Source organism: Mandrillus leucophaeus, unplaced genomic scaffold, assembly GCF_000951045.1.
Source record: "Mandrillus leucophaeus isolate KB7577 unplaced genomic scaffold, Mleu.le_1.0 Scaffold15, whole genome shotgun sequence".
Classification (NCBI taxonomy): Eukaryota; Metazoa; Chordata; class Mammalia; order Primates; family Cercopithecidae; genus Mandrillus; species Mandrillus leucophaeus.
This window is the reverse complement of record NW_012101476.1, coordinates 221,807-238,960: the sequence shown is the minus strand read 5'-3', so window position 1 is coordinate 238,960 and position 17,154 is coordinate 221,807. Positions and strand designations below refer to the sequence as shown.

General features: G+C 41.9%; 1 protein-coding gene and 1 long non-coding RNA gene across 17 annotated transcripts in view; one reads left to right on the top strand and one right to left on the bottom strand.

Annotated features, from left to right (window-relative positions):
* The window catches only part of LOC105535685, a 93,289-nt gene extending 87,668 nt beyond the window's left edge, over positions 1-5,621 (bottom strand). Inside the window, exon 1 of the long non-coding RNA XR_001005480.1 lies at positions 5,391-5,621. This is a non-coding gene — a long non-coding RNA (uncharacterized LOC105535685). The remainder of the gene's footprint in view (positions 1-5,390) is intronic.
* KCNMA1 (potassium channel, calcium activated large conductance subfamily M alpha, member 1) overlaps positions 1-16,575 on the top strand; it is a 770,521-nt gene extending 753,946 nt beyond the window's left edge. For 7 of the 16 annotated variants that reach the window (XM_011974877.1, XM_011974875.1, XM_011974872.1 and 4 more), the window contains 4 exons: positions 1,978-2,172; positions 4,122-4,240; positions 6,152-6,376; positions 15,811-16,575. In XM_011974877.1, the coding sequence (XP_011830267.1) occupies positions 1,978-2,172; positions 4,122-4,240; positions 6,152-6,376; positions 15,811-15,835 (564 nt within the window). In that variant the 3' untranslated portion in view covers positions 15,836-16,575. Of the gene's footprint in view, positions 1-1,977; positions 2,173-4,121; positions 4,241-6,151; positions 8,775-15,810 lie in introns of those variants that run through there. The other 9 variants (XM_011974876.1, XM_011974871.1, XM_011974870.1 and 6 more) reach the window with 2 other exon arrangements.
* Positions 16,576-17,154: the final 579 nt, after the last annotated feature.

Genomic DNA, 17,154 nt, shown 5'->3' with positions numbered 1-17,154 from the left:
TGCAACCACTGCCGCCCAGTTTCAAGCAATTCTCTGGCCTCAGCCTCCTGAGGATCTGGGATTATAGGTGCCCACCACCATGCCTAGCTATTTTTTTTTTTTTTTTTTTTTTTTTTTTTTTTTTTTTTAGTAGAGACTAGGTTTCACCACGTTGGCCAACCGGGTCCCAGCTCCTGACCTCAAGTGATCCTCCCACCTTGGCCTCCCAAAGTTCTGGGATTACAGGTGTGCACCACCATACTTGGCTGACCTCCCATTTTCTACCACATTGAGTTTAAAATCCCTTGTTTGGCTTTTAAAGCCCTGAGTTCCCCACCCCTCAGAGAAAAAAAAAAAAAACGATTAAAAAGTCAAAGGAAGGTTGGAATGGGTCTGACTGTTCCTGTCGTTGGCAAAGGCCTCATGTCTCTGATATGAGGCCAAAATGTTTATCATTGCTTCCTGTGCACCAAACCTGTTTCTAAGTGCTTCATGGGTAGGTCATAGAGCCGTGCAGCACTCTATTATTACATTTTACAGATCATGAAACGGAGGCACAAAAATGTTAAATAACTTTCAAGGTCACACAGCTACTGAGAGATGAAGTCAGCATAAAACCCTCAGCCCAACTCTGGATCCCTGGTTCCCATAACCTCTCCAGCAACATATCCTACTTTAAGTATCCTTTTCCTGCATCTGTGCCTATGGGCATCTCTTAACCCTGAGCATAAATTTCCTTTAGGGTCTGGCAGGCTATGAGTAACATTCCTAGTTTCTTTTGCAGTTGGAATTTTGTATCACATTGGGGTGTTTTTGTAAGTATTTCAGTAAGGAATGTGAATCCAGCCCCACTAGCAACTATCATCTTAATTCAGAAGTCCTCATGGAATTCTGTGAATATAAATTTGGTTTTAGTGACTGCACTTATTTTACAGATGAGAAAAATCAGAGCCCAGAATGACTAGGCAACCTCTAAGACATAGAACTAGTTAGCAAACCTGGGATGGGAACTTGAGCTCACCCTTACTTGGTTTGTTCCCTGCTATGCCTTGCCAGGTAAACTCTCTAATAAGTTGCTGAGGTACAATTGCATCTTTCCTTACCTCTTTCCAAAGTACATCCTCAAAAGCCACAGGCAAACTTTGATTTGAGTTTTTTAGGCTGCTTGATTTCTACTTACATAGGAAAATGGAATGCACACCCTTACCTGAGAATTTCTCAAATTAGGCTGGTGACAAATACCTTTTAAAGCTCCTTTACTTGACATCCTATTAATTTTTTTTAAACTCCCATTGTTTTGTTCCTGACAGATCTGTTATGTTCAGATGTGACACAAATGTACACTTAGAGGGAAACTTCTTTAATAAGTGATATTTGCCTCAGACTACTGAGGTTATTTTAGAAAACAAAAGCCAAAGTACACTTACCAGGACATTCACCTTGTCATAAATTTATCTGGCATATTTAATTGATCGAGATTTCTGGGTTAGACAGTTATCAACGCATGTGATAAATTGTTGAGCATGCGGCATTAATGAAAGGTTTTGCCATTGTCATGGGGAGGAAGCTTCCTGGCACATGGGTGACAGGACCTCAGAGACAATGCCGCTTGGGTTAGCAGCTGGGGCAGGCTGCATTTTATTACATGTGTCCAGAGTCTCATAGTAGACATGTAGACTTGAGGAGGGGGAGGCAATATTTGTATCCCTACTAAAACCAATTATGGTAAACACTAATTATTCAGATTTGAGCTCTTTACTAAAAATCCCCTGAACTGGGTTTTTTAAGTCAGGCTGTCATGGCAGAGCCAAGCAGGAGAGAAAATAATGGAATAATTGGAGGCTGCTGTCTTTTCACTTCCCACATAAAATTATTTGAAGAGACAGGCCAGAACTTTAAACAGGAGATACCAAGAAAAGTTGTAATTTGGATGTCGGCTGTCATGACTTTAGGGTGTTTGCTTAAAGGACTTTCCCCCCACTTTCTCTCCTTCCCCAGACATACTTCAATGACAATATCCTCACCCTGATACGGACCCTGGTGACCGGAGGAGCCACACCGGAGCTGGAAGCTCTGATTGCTGAGGAGAACGCCCTTAGAGGTGGCTACAGCACCCCGCAGACACTGGCCAATAGGGACCGCTGCCGCGTGGCCCAGTTAGCTCTGCTCGATGGGCCATTTGCAGACTTAGGGGTGAGTCCGCAGCACCATGGTCACCTGAGCTTGCTGTTTGGGAAAAGCTTGATCCGGAAGAACGTGGTGTCAGATGTGACAAGCAAGGCATCTGTCTTTTCTCCTTCCTATTGTAAGATAACTGTAAGAGGTGATATTTATGGTTTACTCTGTATCAGGCACTTTGTTCTATGCATAAGTCATTCATTTTAATCTTCATAGCAACCCTTTGATGTAAGTTCTAGTATCACACCTTCTAAGTCAACTGAGGCTCAGAGAGAATGAGCACTGGACCTATTGGGAATTTGCACCAAGGCATCCTGGCTTCAGAGCCTGTGGGCTTTCTCACTCCTTGGTGTTCTCTTCACGTATCCTCTGCACGAGGTGGAAGGCAGCAGGTGATTCCAGCATGCAGCCAAGGTTGGGAAATATTTCCACAGGCTCTTAGCATAGCTTAGGGATACTCAACCCAACTATACATTAATAGCACATGGAGGTGGCCAGCCTCATCCTGCAGGTTTCTCAGATTTTATATGTGAGTATGACCTAGGCACTGGTGGTTTTCAAAGCACCAGGGTAGTCAGTAGTCAGATGTATCCAGAACCACCAGCCAAACAAACAGAATCTCATGTGGATCCTTTAATGCCTGTAATTCAAAACCTAGACCTTGTAATTTCTGAGATTGGACCCAGTCACGTTCCCTCGGGTCCTCCCTGTGACAGAAGTGGCCAGCATCTCCCTTCTGATTCCATGCACCTGCCTAGCGTAGGCACTGTGACAGAAGTGTAGTGTCTTTGCCCTTATTCCCAGCTCAACCCCACAGATGCATTTAAGAGATGCAGCCATATTCATAGAAACTGATAAACCTGTTACGCAAACAATAGTGTCGCCCAGAAAGACTAAATAGTGGAAAAGGAGCCAAGGAAAGGGTCTGTCTCTGTTTTTTCTGAAACAATTCTGCATACTTGCCCCATATTTTAGTTTGATCATGGGCTGGGACCTATGTGAGACTAGGCTTTTTTTGAAAGGGAGGTTTCATAGCTAGTGGCTCTTTATACCTATCATTTACTTACTGATACACTTGATTAGGATAAAGACTTTAGATAATGGTAAGCTTTGGTCCCATCTGTGTTCTTTAGTATGAGACCAATATGAGAATTCCAGTGATTGGAAGGACGAAGACAGTCATTTTATTCCCAGTGAAGCCATCCCGCAGTGCCCAGTGCCCTTCATGTAATACTGTTAACATCTACCTGAAGCCACCTGGCTGCTGAAGCCAGCATTTCCAAGTGGATGCATTTGCTTTCACTTTCTGCATCAGGCCCCAGACCCTGGGAAGGTGGCTGTGAATTGATCAGAACTGCGAATCCCAGTTATTCAGCCTGCAGGCCCCTGGCTCCTGGGGAAACACATTCTCTTCCACCCTTGCCATCTCTGAGGTCTGTAAATTGTGCTTTTCACAGGGTCCTTACCTGAAAGAGTCTGTCACCATGGGACCTGGTGGGGTCCTCCTCCTCGCTGTGGTTTTCATTATCACTCAGGCGGTTTTGACAACACGATCCTATCACAGTGGTTACAGCTGAGCTGGGGCTGAACATAATCACCATTTTGCAGAGAAGGGTTCATCTCCTCAGCTGAGCATGCATCTGAGACCATCAAGCTTTACACTTTCACTTAAAGTGAGGGAGAAGCATAATCTCCTTAGAGCTTTCAAACCCCATTGCTACAGGTGGAAAACTGGAGAGACACCAGAGGAAAGCCCCATTGTTACCTGATCCCTCAAAATCACACATATTGTCCGTAGTCTGTTAACCATGTTGACTTCTTCCACTGCCGTCCCTTGGCACATGGACCCTCCAACTTGGGAGACACCAAAACAAGCTTTGATGAAAAGACCCTTTTCCCTGATGGCCCTTGATTTTCAGGCAAATAAAAAGGATGTTTCTCTCTGTTCTGTTGTTGTCTCCCAGGATGGTGGTTGTTATGGTGATCTGTTCTGCAAAGCTCTGAAAACATATAATATGCTTTGTTTTGGAATTTACCGGTTGAGAGATGCCCACCTCAGCACCCCCAGTCAGTGCACAAAGAGGTGAGTATTGGTTTCAACTCTGCCCTCCCACCTAATCACAGAAACAATAATCCCCTACTGTAAAGGCAAAGGTCTGTATACATCTCCCCAACATGCAAATTACCCTGCCCATATTAAATCCGGCACTGAGTTTGGAGGTGATGGGAAGCATTTTTCTATAATTACTAATAGTGGATGTAAAGACATTTTGGTAAGAATTCAAGTTTTGTATTAATAGAATAATTGCATCACCCAATTACAAAAGTCTGAATACAAACATCTCTCCCAAACTCCAGCTACTAGGATAACATCTGTTGGTATCTAATACAGAGATATATCATTTCACATTGCTAGTGTTTATGATAATTTTTTTTTTTTTTTTTTTTTGAGATGGAGTCTTGCTCTGTCGCCCAGGCTAGAGTGCAGTGGCGCAATCTTGGCTCACTGCAACCTCTGCCTCCTGGGTTCAAGCGATTCTCCTGCCTTAGCCTCCTGAGTAGCTGGGATTACAGGCACACACCACCACACCCAGCTAATTTTTGTGTTTTTAGTAGAGACAAGGCTTCACCATGTTGGCCAGGCTGGTCTCGAACTCCTCACCTCAAGTGATCCACCCACCTCGGCCTCCCAAAGTGCTGGGCTTACAGGTGTGAGTCACCACACCCGGCCCTAAGGCAAGTGGTTCTTCTGCCATATCTTAGAATCCTATATTTTTACTTCATATATTTTAAATGGACTCACTTTTTAACTTTTATATATTTATTTTTGAGACAATTGTATATTATCACCTTAAGCAGAAATAATAACAGTTTAGATGTGCTAATTATATTTTTCTCATATGCATTAAAATAAATTCATAGCAGGCAAAAATTAAAAGTACATCCTAGAATTACCAAGATCAGTGAGTTTGCATAATATACCCTAGGCAATAGTGCTGCAGAGACAGGCGTTTCTCATCCCTGCTTGCATAGTAGAATCACCTGGGGAGCTTTTAAAAAATATTCTGATTACTCTAATTTAACTGGTCTGGAAGGAAGAAAAAATCATATATATATTTTAAAATATATAACAATTTTATATATAATACCCAGGGATTATTGTGTATAGCCAGAATTGAGAACAATTGCTATAGACCAGTGGGTTCTCAAAATTTAGCCAGCATGAGACTCACCTGCAGAGCTTGTTCAACCACAGAACCCATCCTCAGCACTTCCAATTCAGTAGGTCTGGGTGGGGTTGCTTAAGAACTTGCATTTCCTAGTTCGTAGGTGATGCCGAGCTGTGTGGCCTGAGGACCACACTTTGTGATCCACTGCTCTAAATGAAACAGGGTGATCATCTTAGTCACATCTGCTGTTGACCAAAGAAAGCTCCAACTCATTGTGAAGAACAACAAAGTAGTGCTGATAAGTAGGCAGGGTTCTTAGATTCTTCCACGTGGTGAATTCCAAATTCCAAATTCTCCCACCAAAACAGATTTTAAAAGGTAAAGAGCGAGAATATGGTCTAAGGAGACACTCTGTAATAGTAAGCAAAGATCTTGTGATGTATATCTGGGATTGTCCAAAAATTCTGGAATGAAAGTTGCATCACACTTCATGAAACCTCCTGCGGCTGGGCTACTTGGAAATGACTTTGACCTTGTATAGAAAGGTACCTGTAGACCACGAGAAGCAAAGTTTGGTCCTTCCATTACTGGCCCTAATTCCACATCTCTGCCTGGGCCCCTGGCTGGCCTCCTTTGTTGAGTTAAACAGAGGAAGTTTCCATTTAACAAGGAAAAGAATGTTTAAGGCCTCGGACCAGCTAGAAGTGCATCTTCCAGATCCTCTGAAAGTCCTGAGTAACCAGGCCATTGCTTTTGGTTCAGGGAGGGTTGAATTCTCTACTCAGTTATTCTCGGGCGGTGACATCTCTGCTTTTCCTGTCCAGGTATGTCATCACCAACCCCCCCTACGAGTTTGAGCTCGTGCCGACGGACCTGATCTTCTGCTTAATGCAGTTTGACCACAACGCCGGCCAGTCCCGGGCCAGCCTGTCCCATTCCTCCCACTCGTCACAGTCGTCCAGCAAGAAGAGCTCCTCTGTTCACTCCATCCCATCCACGGCAAACCGACAGAACCGGCCCAAGTCCAGGGAGTCCCGGGACAAACAGAAGTACGTGCAGGAAGAGCGGCTTTGATATGTGTATCCACCGCCACTGTGTGAAACTGTATCTGCCACTCATTTCCCCAGTTGGTGTTTCCAACAAAGTAACTTTCCCTGTTTTCCCCTGTAGTCCCCCCCTCTTTTTTTTACACATATTTGCATATGTATGATAGTGTGCATGTGGTTGTCATTTTTATTTCACCACCATAAAACCCTTGAGCACAACAGCAAATAAGCAGACGGACCAAAAGTTATTTATGATTCTAGGGGAAAAATAACCCAAAGGCATGCTCCAGACATAAATAGCTCACTGCAGGAACGAGTTCACAGATTAGAAGGGAGCCCTTGTGATCAATGTCAGTTAGGCAGAGCAAGTTTATTTAATGTAAAAGAAAAGTTGATTCTGATTTATCAGGATTATCAGGGTGCTTTGGGTTTTGATTTTGTTGTTGTTGTTGTTGTTTTCCTTTCTTTCTTTTTTTATACACACAATAAGTTAGTACATGTTTATTTGAAACAAGCAACCAGACAGCAATGAAAACATATCGATTGTTTCCAGTCTCTGGGCCGAAGTATTGCGAAGCCTTTGAAAAGCTTTCACAATTTGTGTAGATGATTTTGAAGGACTTGCTTGTTGCAAGAGAACATCAGAGATTTTTTTAGTTACTCACCAAGGCCTTTTGTCCCAGAGCCAGTTCCCTCTGGGAGTTCTTATGAACATTTCTCACCTTAATGTGGAGGAAAGAATAGTATTCCAATCATGGATGTATCAAATTCTAGTCATTTAGTTTAAGTGAAAAGAGGTTTGATTGCATATTAAATTGTTATTCTGTCTCCTTATGTTGCCATATGAATAGCTAGTTTTTTTCTTTCACTTTTGACATTTGGGATGAAAAGCCATATGTATCATAAATATCAGATGTAAGTCATTAAAAACTGCCTTCCTGGGACTTTCACATCTTTTAAAAGGTGAATTACTTACCTTATGTACAGAATAAATAATGCTCAGGAAAGAGCAAGTATTTTTCCATGTATCCTCAGGGGATCCTTTTACTCCCCTTTGTTTGATTAGTTAGGGCCCCAATGCCAGGTAGGAGGAAGGGCTGGGGCAGAGTGAGAGGAAGACAAACCCAGCTGCAGATCATGTTTTTCTAGGAGCCGACATGCTAAATAAATTAGAATGTAGGAGGATCAGCCACAGTTGACTCAACAAAGACAAAAGACAGCCACCACCTTCAACTGTTGGTGCAGCTGCACGGTGCTGGCTGTCCCAATGAAGGAAGCTGGTGGGAAAGAATTCCTCATCATCACTTTAGTTAATGTAGCCAATTTAGGCAGGGTAATGACGACAATAGAGAGCTGCTCCTTGTCATTATGAGACGTGGGATGAGAAGAGTGCAACAGTGAGCCAAACACGTTTTGGTATAGTTATTTTTTCTTTTGTTTTTGTTCTTTCTTTTTTAACACTTAGTAAGCATGAGAGGAGAGGTAGAAAAATACCCTTTTTTCAACATATAGTTGTCAGATGCTTTGCGCATGCAAATCATGCTTTAGGCAGTGCAGTAGTTCTTAAAAATTGGCCAATTCACCATAACCAATTTCTCTTATGGATGGACTAGGCTGGTATACACATATTTGAACAGTTTACTTTAAAGAATTCCATCAAATAGAATAGGGGTAAAAGGGAGGAGGAAAACATGTCACAGCTGTACCATCTCTAAAAAGGTGTTTTTATGGTGAATGTTTTGGATTTAGATTTTGGATCCCTCGTCCCCTCAAGCATGATAGTTTTGGAGATTTGCTTGCTGTGTGAATTGACAAGCACTTTTACTGACAAATGGTGAGGCTCTGTCAGAACCTCCACCCTCCCCCGCACCAAAGACAGGGGCAGCATAGTATTCAAACCAGTATTGTGATGGGGAATAATTGTATACATGTAAATTAACAAGCCCTATGAGTGGAAGAATTTTTTCAAATTATTTTTGTCTTTCTATATATTGATTTATATTATGTATAACTATCTCTTTATATAAAACTATATATATAACTATATATATATAACTATATATATATATATAACTATATATATGTATCCCCTAGTATTGGATCATGAAGAGCTCTTCATGCATTCTTTGCAAAGGAGGTTATAAAGTTATGCCCTCAGAACATTTATAACTATAAGAATGTGCCAGTTAAAGTGCTCAACAGGAAATATGACAGTTTAAAAGCATTGTAAAACTCACATAGCTTACTTCTCTCTCTAAAGTGCAACAAGGATGAATAGAATGGGCCAAGGTATGACAATTAATGGTTCTGCATGACCTAGCCACTGCTGGGGGTTTTCTTCTATAACGTTGTCCTTGTGAAAACTTTTGTGAAATTAAAAAAAAAGGAGTTACAAATTTTATTCTGTTATTGGTTTGTTTATTTTTATTTATATTGTTCTGTTTGTGGTTTTATTTATTTTGTTTTGCTTCCCCCCCTTCCCCTTTCCCTCTCCTTTTCCCTTCCTTCTTCTCTTCCTTCCTTCTTCCACTTTCTAAATTGCTCAGCGCAATGAGGCTGTGCTGCTGCTATTGCTAGATTTCTTAGAGTTTGTTTTGGTGTTCTTGGGTGTGGGGTTGGGTAATTTGGGGGGAACTTCTCTCCATCTGGCTTGCCTTTTAATCTGCACGTGGCCTCCCTGCCCACCCTGGTACCTTGCTCCAAGTCCGAAAGCATTTTCCCATCAAGAAACCCAGCTTCCTTCACTTCCCCCATTGCCACCCCCCAACCCCAGTCCCCACATCGGTCTGTTCACATCTCTGTGTTCATCTTGGCAAGACCTACTCAATCAAGTGATGATGCCAGTTGATAAACTTTTCTGGAAAACATTTACAGTTATTCCATTTGGTGAACCTGCTTCTCTGTCAATATTTCATCCTCCTTTTATTTAAACCAGGAGGGTTATTAATGGCAAAAGCATTGGTCTTCTTTATGCTTGATCAGTATGACTCAAATTAAAAGTGTTCTGCTGTGTATATCAACTCAACAGCCCACACCCAGTTATCTGGGAGCTGATGGTTCAGTCACTGTATTACCCAAATCTCTCCTGCCACCTGCCTTTGAGACATTTGTTAAATCCCAACCAGAGATCGGGCAGATAGAGAGAAGTAAATCCAAAGTGCATTTTATACACAATCTGTTAGCAACTCCAATGAGATGATATTGTGATGGGAATGGAATGGGAACAGACTATGATATGAGATGGAATTTTGAGGTTTTCCTGGACTTTGGGCACACAGTCATGCCCCAGTGGTAGATAATTGAGAATTGACCATATTTGACTAACGTTACATTTGATGATGGAGAAGGATCATTATTACTTCAATTTTATTTGCCAAAATTACTATATTATACTTTCCTTAATAGAGTGAAGAGTCTCCTCCATTGTTTTCTATTTGACTCCAAACTTCCCCTTCTTCTTTCAGTAGAACATCCGCTTACCTAGGAAGTGGGCATACAAGTTTCTTATTATTATATCTCTTTCTGTTCACTGCCCCCTGCCCCTCACTGCAAAAAAAAAAAAAAAAAAAAAAAAAAAAAAAAAAAAAAAGAGAGAGAGAGAGAGAGAGAGAAAGAAAAGAAATAAGGAGGTAAGGGTAGAAAGTGAAAGAGTTCTTTGAAAAGAAAGTACATACATTTAAAAAGTTAGGAACTCTGTTATCTGCATCATTCTAGAAGAGAAGAAATTTGTAAGCCATTTAGTCCAACTTGCTTTGGGCTTTGAAAGGGGTGAACAGTAAGTAGGCTGGTAAACCAGAAGGCACGGTGAAGCCTTCTCAGTCTCAACACTCGGGTGATCATGGCATCATCAGTGTCCCTAAAGTCTGCTACTCAGGGTTCTTTCCAAGGCCAGTTCAAATGGATAGAGAAAGCTAGACCCTTATACATACAGTTAAACTTCTGCCACAATTGGGAGAGGTTGCAAATTCTGTTCTGAATATTAAAGATTATGACCCAGATCCTTACCGTAGGTGCTCAATAAATATTTGATATAAATTGACTTTACATATTTTATACCTTTAACCATTTTCTATATTACCCTCGTCCCCTTGTTTATTTTTTAAAAAAATATGAGTGCCTCTACATGCCTCACGATGCTGCTGTGCTGGTGCCACTTTCTCAAGCTGGTCACACGGCTTCCGAGAATGGGGAATAGCCCTGTAAGCTCAATGAGTAGAGAGACCGACTATGCCTCTTGGCAGCATTGTCAAGATCCCAGATGACCAGAAAAACCTTTTGCCTGGCTGTTCTGCAGCATGGGAAAAGCCTAAAGGTGTCTGCATCCCGATAGAGACAATTAAATCAACCTGCCAGGTTCCTATAGCAACAGGCTCCTTGAAGGAGAAAGAGGAGAGTACAGAAACTCCAGGGCCTGTGGAAGTCAAGACAGGGTAAAAATCAATTTCTCAATCAGCTTCTTTCAGCCCATCCCTGCTTTGTCACAATATGATAAAGAAGTAGCTGTGGGCACCTGTCACTACACTGGCTGACTGTCTCCCATGCAAGATTGCATGCCCATTGCAACCACTGGAGGTGAGAGGGATTATCCCCTGCAACCCAAAAGGGATTAGTGAAGAATCTGTCCTCAAGGTGTTGGCTGGACCAAGAGCCACAGAGGGCTGGAAGAGCTGTTTGCTCAAAGAATGGCAGAATCAGACTTTCAGTTAAAAGAGACAGAGTCATGGTAGCCAATTGCAAAGAAGTGAGAAGGTTTTTCATAAACGGTAACTGCTTTTGTTCTGGTACAAATAATTTGTATCTCTATGAAATAGGCATACTTTGCTCACAGACAGGAGAGGAGATAGTATGTGTGGGTGGGGACGGTGGAGGCATCAGGGTTTGCTGGGCAGAGGAAATGTGCCAGGCTGCCTATCACAAATGCAGGACAGGAAACCACACAGCATTACCCTTGAAGGTCGAAGCTTCTTGTTAGCCCTTACTGTTCTCCATAGTTGTCTCTCTCCAAACAGAATCTTTTCTTTTTGAGCCTTTTCTCTCTCAACCTCAGCTTGTGGTGTAGTGAGAAGAGGGCCAATTATTCCAAATGCTTTTGCTGTATCATTGTCTCCCCTTTTCTGCAATCTTCTCTAGGGAGTAGTTCTGTGAAAAGGCTAAAGCCCATGGCACTGACAATCCACAGAGCCAAAAGAGAAGCTCAGTTCTCACAGTGCAGCCTGTTTCTTCCTCTGCTGGTGGCAGCTCAGTCAGCCCAGCTCTGGGGCCCTTCCCTGCAAGAGCCCAGTCCTCCAGGGTGACCTGCAGCCCTGTGGCAGGAGGAGGTTTTGACCCTTACTTTAAACCCTGTGATCTCAGTGATGAAACTAGAAATGCAAGAAACCGATGGCTCTCAGATGGGATAGGAGGCCTGGTGAGTCAAATCCAGTATTTCAAAGGCATAGAGGCACCTTGGGAGGGGAGAAACCCTAAGCTCCCCAGAAATAACACCAGGTTACCTCTTCCTCTCCTTTACCTTCAAAACGAAGATGACCAACCAAATCCCCCTCTGTCACCTCTGCTGCCACAATCCGTTTTCTTCAGGATACACCCCGATATACACACCCCTACTCAACATCTTTGCTGAAGGGCATCATTTGTCATCACATTCAAGAGGTGCCACCCATCCTTTAGTACCAATAGTACTCAGGCTAGTATTAAACTTACTGTAAAAGCTAACGCTTCACAAATGCCTTGGGCCAGGCACTCCCCTGAGCACTCTTCAGTTACCTATATAAACTCAATCCTCACAACAGCTTCAGATGGAGATGCCGTGTCTCCTTTTGAAAGATGCAGAATCTGAGAGACACTAGAGTATGTGAAGTTAGCCACTGCGATATAATGCCTGCTGATATTATTAATAATACTCATAACCTTAACAACTCACATTTACTTAACATGTATCTGGACCTGTATAAGTGCTTCAAGGGTGCTAGCTCCATTTATCTTAACAACACTATTAGGAAATTTGTATCATCAGCCCTATTTTACAGAAAAGGAATGAAGCTAAGATAAATTTGCTAATAACTTGTTCAGAGTCACGCAACCAGTATGTTAGCCAGATCTGCTTAACTTTCACCTCCTGCCCTGTGCTGTCTCCTTAGCCCACATCTCCTTGCTTCTTCACGGTGGACAGCTCATAGCATGGCTGGTCTTAATAGGTGACATGTCCCAGTGGCAGTGGCAATTGCTCTACCAGCATCTCTCTGCAGTTGTTTTCCAGATTTTTATCTTGTCCCGCTAGCCCCCTCCCAGCCACAGACTGAAATGCCTCTTCTTTCCTAACTCCACGAACTCCTGGCATGTCACACATTGTACTCAGAGCACTGACAACAGGCATCTCATCCTTAAGAAGCTTATTAAGAAATGAAGCTATTTTTCTCTGGCGGTGAGGAAGCCCTCCCACCCCGATCAATTGCCCTTCTCATCTTAGAGATGAAAATAAAGCCCCTGGAAATCTTTCCGGTGTGTGAGATGAAACAGGGAGCAGAGATAAACTCAGGGATTTGGATTTATCCTTGACCATGGCAGCATTCGTTAGAGCTGCTTCCCTGAGTCCTCTTCCTCGTGGTCAATTTTGTAGCCACCCATTGGCGTTGTTTCTTCTTCGGAAGGCAAGACTCAATACATCAAATTGTCATTGTCCTACTTGCACTCTCCATGGATGCCAAATGGCTGGCGATCATTGAAATGTGTGTTCCTTGGAAGCGTGTTGGGAGAATCTCTTTGTAAAATACTGTTGCCACCAGACATTTTAGTAAAACACCCAGAGCATTCATATAGTTCCATTTCCTGAACATCCTATGTAACCAAGTCTCCAAGAACACACACATTTATATCTTAGGAGGCACCCAAATTAAACATCAGTTTCTCAGGCATAAGGAAGACCTCAACTCCTCACCACAATGTGTTTTAACACAACTCATTCCTTGTGTTGAGACAGCATGTCCAAAACAAGGTCTACTCTGCTTAGATTCTGTTTAATGGCAAGAAATGTAAAAGGAAAGAGAGAAGCTTAAATGAGGAAATAATGCTCTCTTTCTTTCAGACAGCAGAAGGAAATTGATATTCTCTCTGCCGTGAAAGGTCAAAATGCCAACTTTGAATTGAACTGCAAAGACTAAATTCTGAACAATTATTCTCTGCAGCAGTTGTAAAAATTTCAGCAAATCGCAGCTGTCTTAGGTCTTTTACCCAAAAGACCTACTCATTTCCATCAGCTGAGTTCACTCTTCCAACCTGGCATGTCCAACCTAGCACTAAATCCCTTTGCAAAATCAGTCTGCATAACAGCATGGCCAAAAACCGAGGGCAGCTCAGGCAACCTGAGCACAAACACCAGGCTCAACCTCTCTGAAAATCATCTTTACACATAAACCGCTGGAAAAAGTCGTAGTTTGAAATTGTTTCAGCGGCCTGGCAATGCTTTTAAAACATGATAACCATCACACTTTACTCCTCTCTGAAAGGTTAGTTTAATCATAGATCACAAAAAATTGGTTTCCACAAATGCATAATGGTTCATCTATGTCACACTTGAACTAAATGGTTTTTTAAATGGAGCTGAAATTATTTTGATGTGTACACAGTCTTGGATTTCTATACAACCTTTTTTAACCAGCCCATCAGGAACCTTGCCTCTAAAGCCTCATTAATAATTCAGATGTGCTGATGACTTTAAAAGATCTATGGAATTGAAGCTTAGGGGAAAAAAAAAAAAACTCTGCTTGACAAAAAGATAAATGAATGTAGAAAGAAGCTGTAGGAGTCTGGCAAGCTGTAGATCATCTCAGAACAGATTGTAACTTTATCATTCTGTCAGGGGGAATAATTTAAAGCACTTAATCAGTTAGCTTCACTGTGAGGATGTAGCATTATGAATTCCTATCGTCCAATCTGTTCAAATCAAAGTGAACTTAATTATAATAGGTGAGCGAGCCAGAGCAGGAGGGGGATGGGGAGAATGAGGCAAGAGGTAGAAAGTTTCCTGTGCGGTAAACTGAGCTGCCGCATAAAAGTGGGGCGAGGCTTTGACTCAGGCACATCCCTGCTCCAGTGACAGCCCTCCTTGACATTGACAGCTCAGGGCACTTGAAATAGCAGAAGTAAGAACTGAGGAGAAACAAGCAGAGTGGTCATGAGCTGATCATAGATACTTAATTTATAAATCATTAGCCAAACATGCACATATCCACCCACCCCCAACATCCCCTATCAAACCAGGTGAGCAGTTTTCACTATAGTGTCCATCCAGGACCACTGACAAGGCAGTTACGAATTGTTCTGGTAAGCAGAAAAAGCAGCTAGAGAGACCATTGTCTCTATAGCAGTGGACGTGCTTGATAGCTTTTACCCTTTTGCTTTTCTTTCCCTAAGCCACTAAAGTGAGGCGTATGATTCCCAAGTTAGAATGTCCTATTTGCCCAGTCCTTTCCTATCTATACACATGGCCAATTTCCCAGAAAATTTCAATCCTAGAAAGAGGCGGGGTTGAGGGTTGAGTCTTGCAAAATAGCTTTGCACTATGAAGAGGATGCTAGACCATTTTCATTCTCACCCCAGCCCCCGAACACCCTGACTCAGCATTCTCTCTCAGCCATTTCTGTATTTAGGGTGGAAATGAAATGCCAAGACTTCAATGAGCTCCCTTGTAGACAGCTTGGGTTATTATAGTCAGTTAAGATATTGCCACTTGGAACTCTATTCATAACTTTATACCAACACAGAGTTTTCTTTCTTGATATAAAAGCCACCTCAAAATCATCTTTAAAACATTGGTCGCTATTCTGACTTGCATAGATTTTTGGCCAGCAAAATCGATGGGTTTAGTTTAGACCCCCCAAAGTGGCTACAAATGAAACAGGAGAGTGGTAAAGTTGAGACATGACTTTATGTGTATGTGTTATAAGCAAAGCCAAGGAAAGGCTGGGAGGTGGAGATTCTGTATAAGATTCTAGATCACTCGCTCTGCAGCAAGTGTGGTGGTGCCCTTCTGTTCCACTCGAATCAATGGATGCACACATCTCTTCTCAGGCACAATGTCTGTACCCAATGGCTGATATATGCAACATCCCTTCCCCACCAAACCTTTTCTGGCCACGAAATTAACTCCAAGGAATATTGCCAGAGTCCATTCTGCAACCCCTCCTTAGCCTCTGAGGTCCACTCATGGGGCCTCTGAGTCCCAGTGACACATTTTATTCATCACTTGCTACAGGAAGCAGAGGTATGTTTCAGGTTTGGGGTCCTCCCTACACTGCACTGTCTCTCTTAGCAATTAACTCACTGTTGGCTTCTATTGATTACCTTTTTGCGTTTTTCAATGAACTTTCCAAAGGCTTTGCCTTAGAACTAATTAAATTTCTAATTTCTCCTTCTTGTTCTCTATCCATTTTGCCCTTTAGCAGAAAAGAAATGGTTTACAGATGAACCGGATAATGCCTATCCCAGAAACATTCAAATCAAGCCCATGAGTACCCACATGGCTAACCAGATCAACCAATATAAATCCACAAGCAGCTTGATTCCACCAATCAGAGAAGTTGAAGATGAATGTTGACTCCCAGGAGACCAGAACTATTTTTTTAAAGCCTGACAAACTTCATCAATGGTGATGTGACTTTTCTTCTTACATGCTGAATCACTGGTGGAAACATTAGGATAAGCAAGAATTGCCAGAAAATAAAGTAGACAGATCTTTCTCTTTGTCTGCCTTGAATATTGCTTCCATGTATTTTGGAAAAGAAAATGATTTCATTTATAAATGAACATACTAAAATAGTCATGTATAGCCTCTAGCATTTTAAATTATTTTTGTTTATTAGAAAGAAAATATATTTTTTCTTTTCTTTCCATTGTCAAATATCTTCCCTATATCTAAACAATGCAAACTCTAAATGAAAAAGTGGCCAGACTCCTTAATGCGTTTTTCTCTTCTTTCTCTCTTTTTCTTTTGAGGAGAATGATGGTCACCACCACAATTAATTGTAATTAATTTTAATGAATTATTAAAACAATTTTAAAATGGCCAACGATGTATACATGTATTTTAGTAAGTCCAAAAAAGAAGACGAAGGGGACAGGTGAATACCTGCTCCTCGCCTGGATGGGTGTGTGTTTTGATCTGCATTGACACCAGCTCTTAATAAATGGAAACTTATTTATTTTCACAGTTGAAAGTCATATTTTTGTAGTTTTAGTTTTCATTCTGTAGTTCTCACCCCTTTGTTCATATTTTTAAAGGGAAGACCTTCTTGCTGCTTTTCTACAATTGGCAGATCAGGTTTGTCTGGCCAACTAAGGATACCAGGAGGGTTGTGGGCAAGCCTGGGATGTGGAAGCTGAGGACCAGATGCGCACAAGGCATTGCTCTGTTTGCTGTTCTAGTGGTGGGGACTCCTACATGCTGTATGCTTCTCATTTTGTATTTCCAAACCACCTGAGTGAGTAATGTCAACTTCGGGAGGGTCTGGTGGACTTCCTCCCCACTCCCCAAGTCTCAGAGCTTTTAGCCTGGAAGTTTGTAAAACTGATCAATAGTTTTACTTTACCATAGGCTATGAGAGGGCATTCATTCTTCTCACTGAGTTTTTGTTTAAAAACCAGGAAATTTCTACAATCATGGAGACGGGATTTTAATTTGCATGCTCTCCTTTATTTAGTTGCTGGGGCCAAACACGTGAACTTGTTACAACAATTTTAAAAATAATAATAACAAAAGGAAAGCAATGAATGCACTTCATATAGAC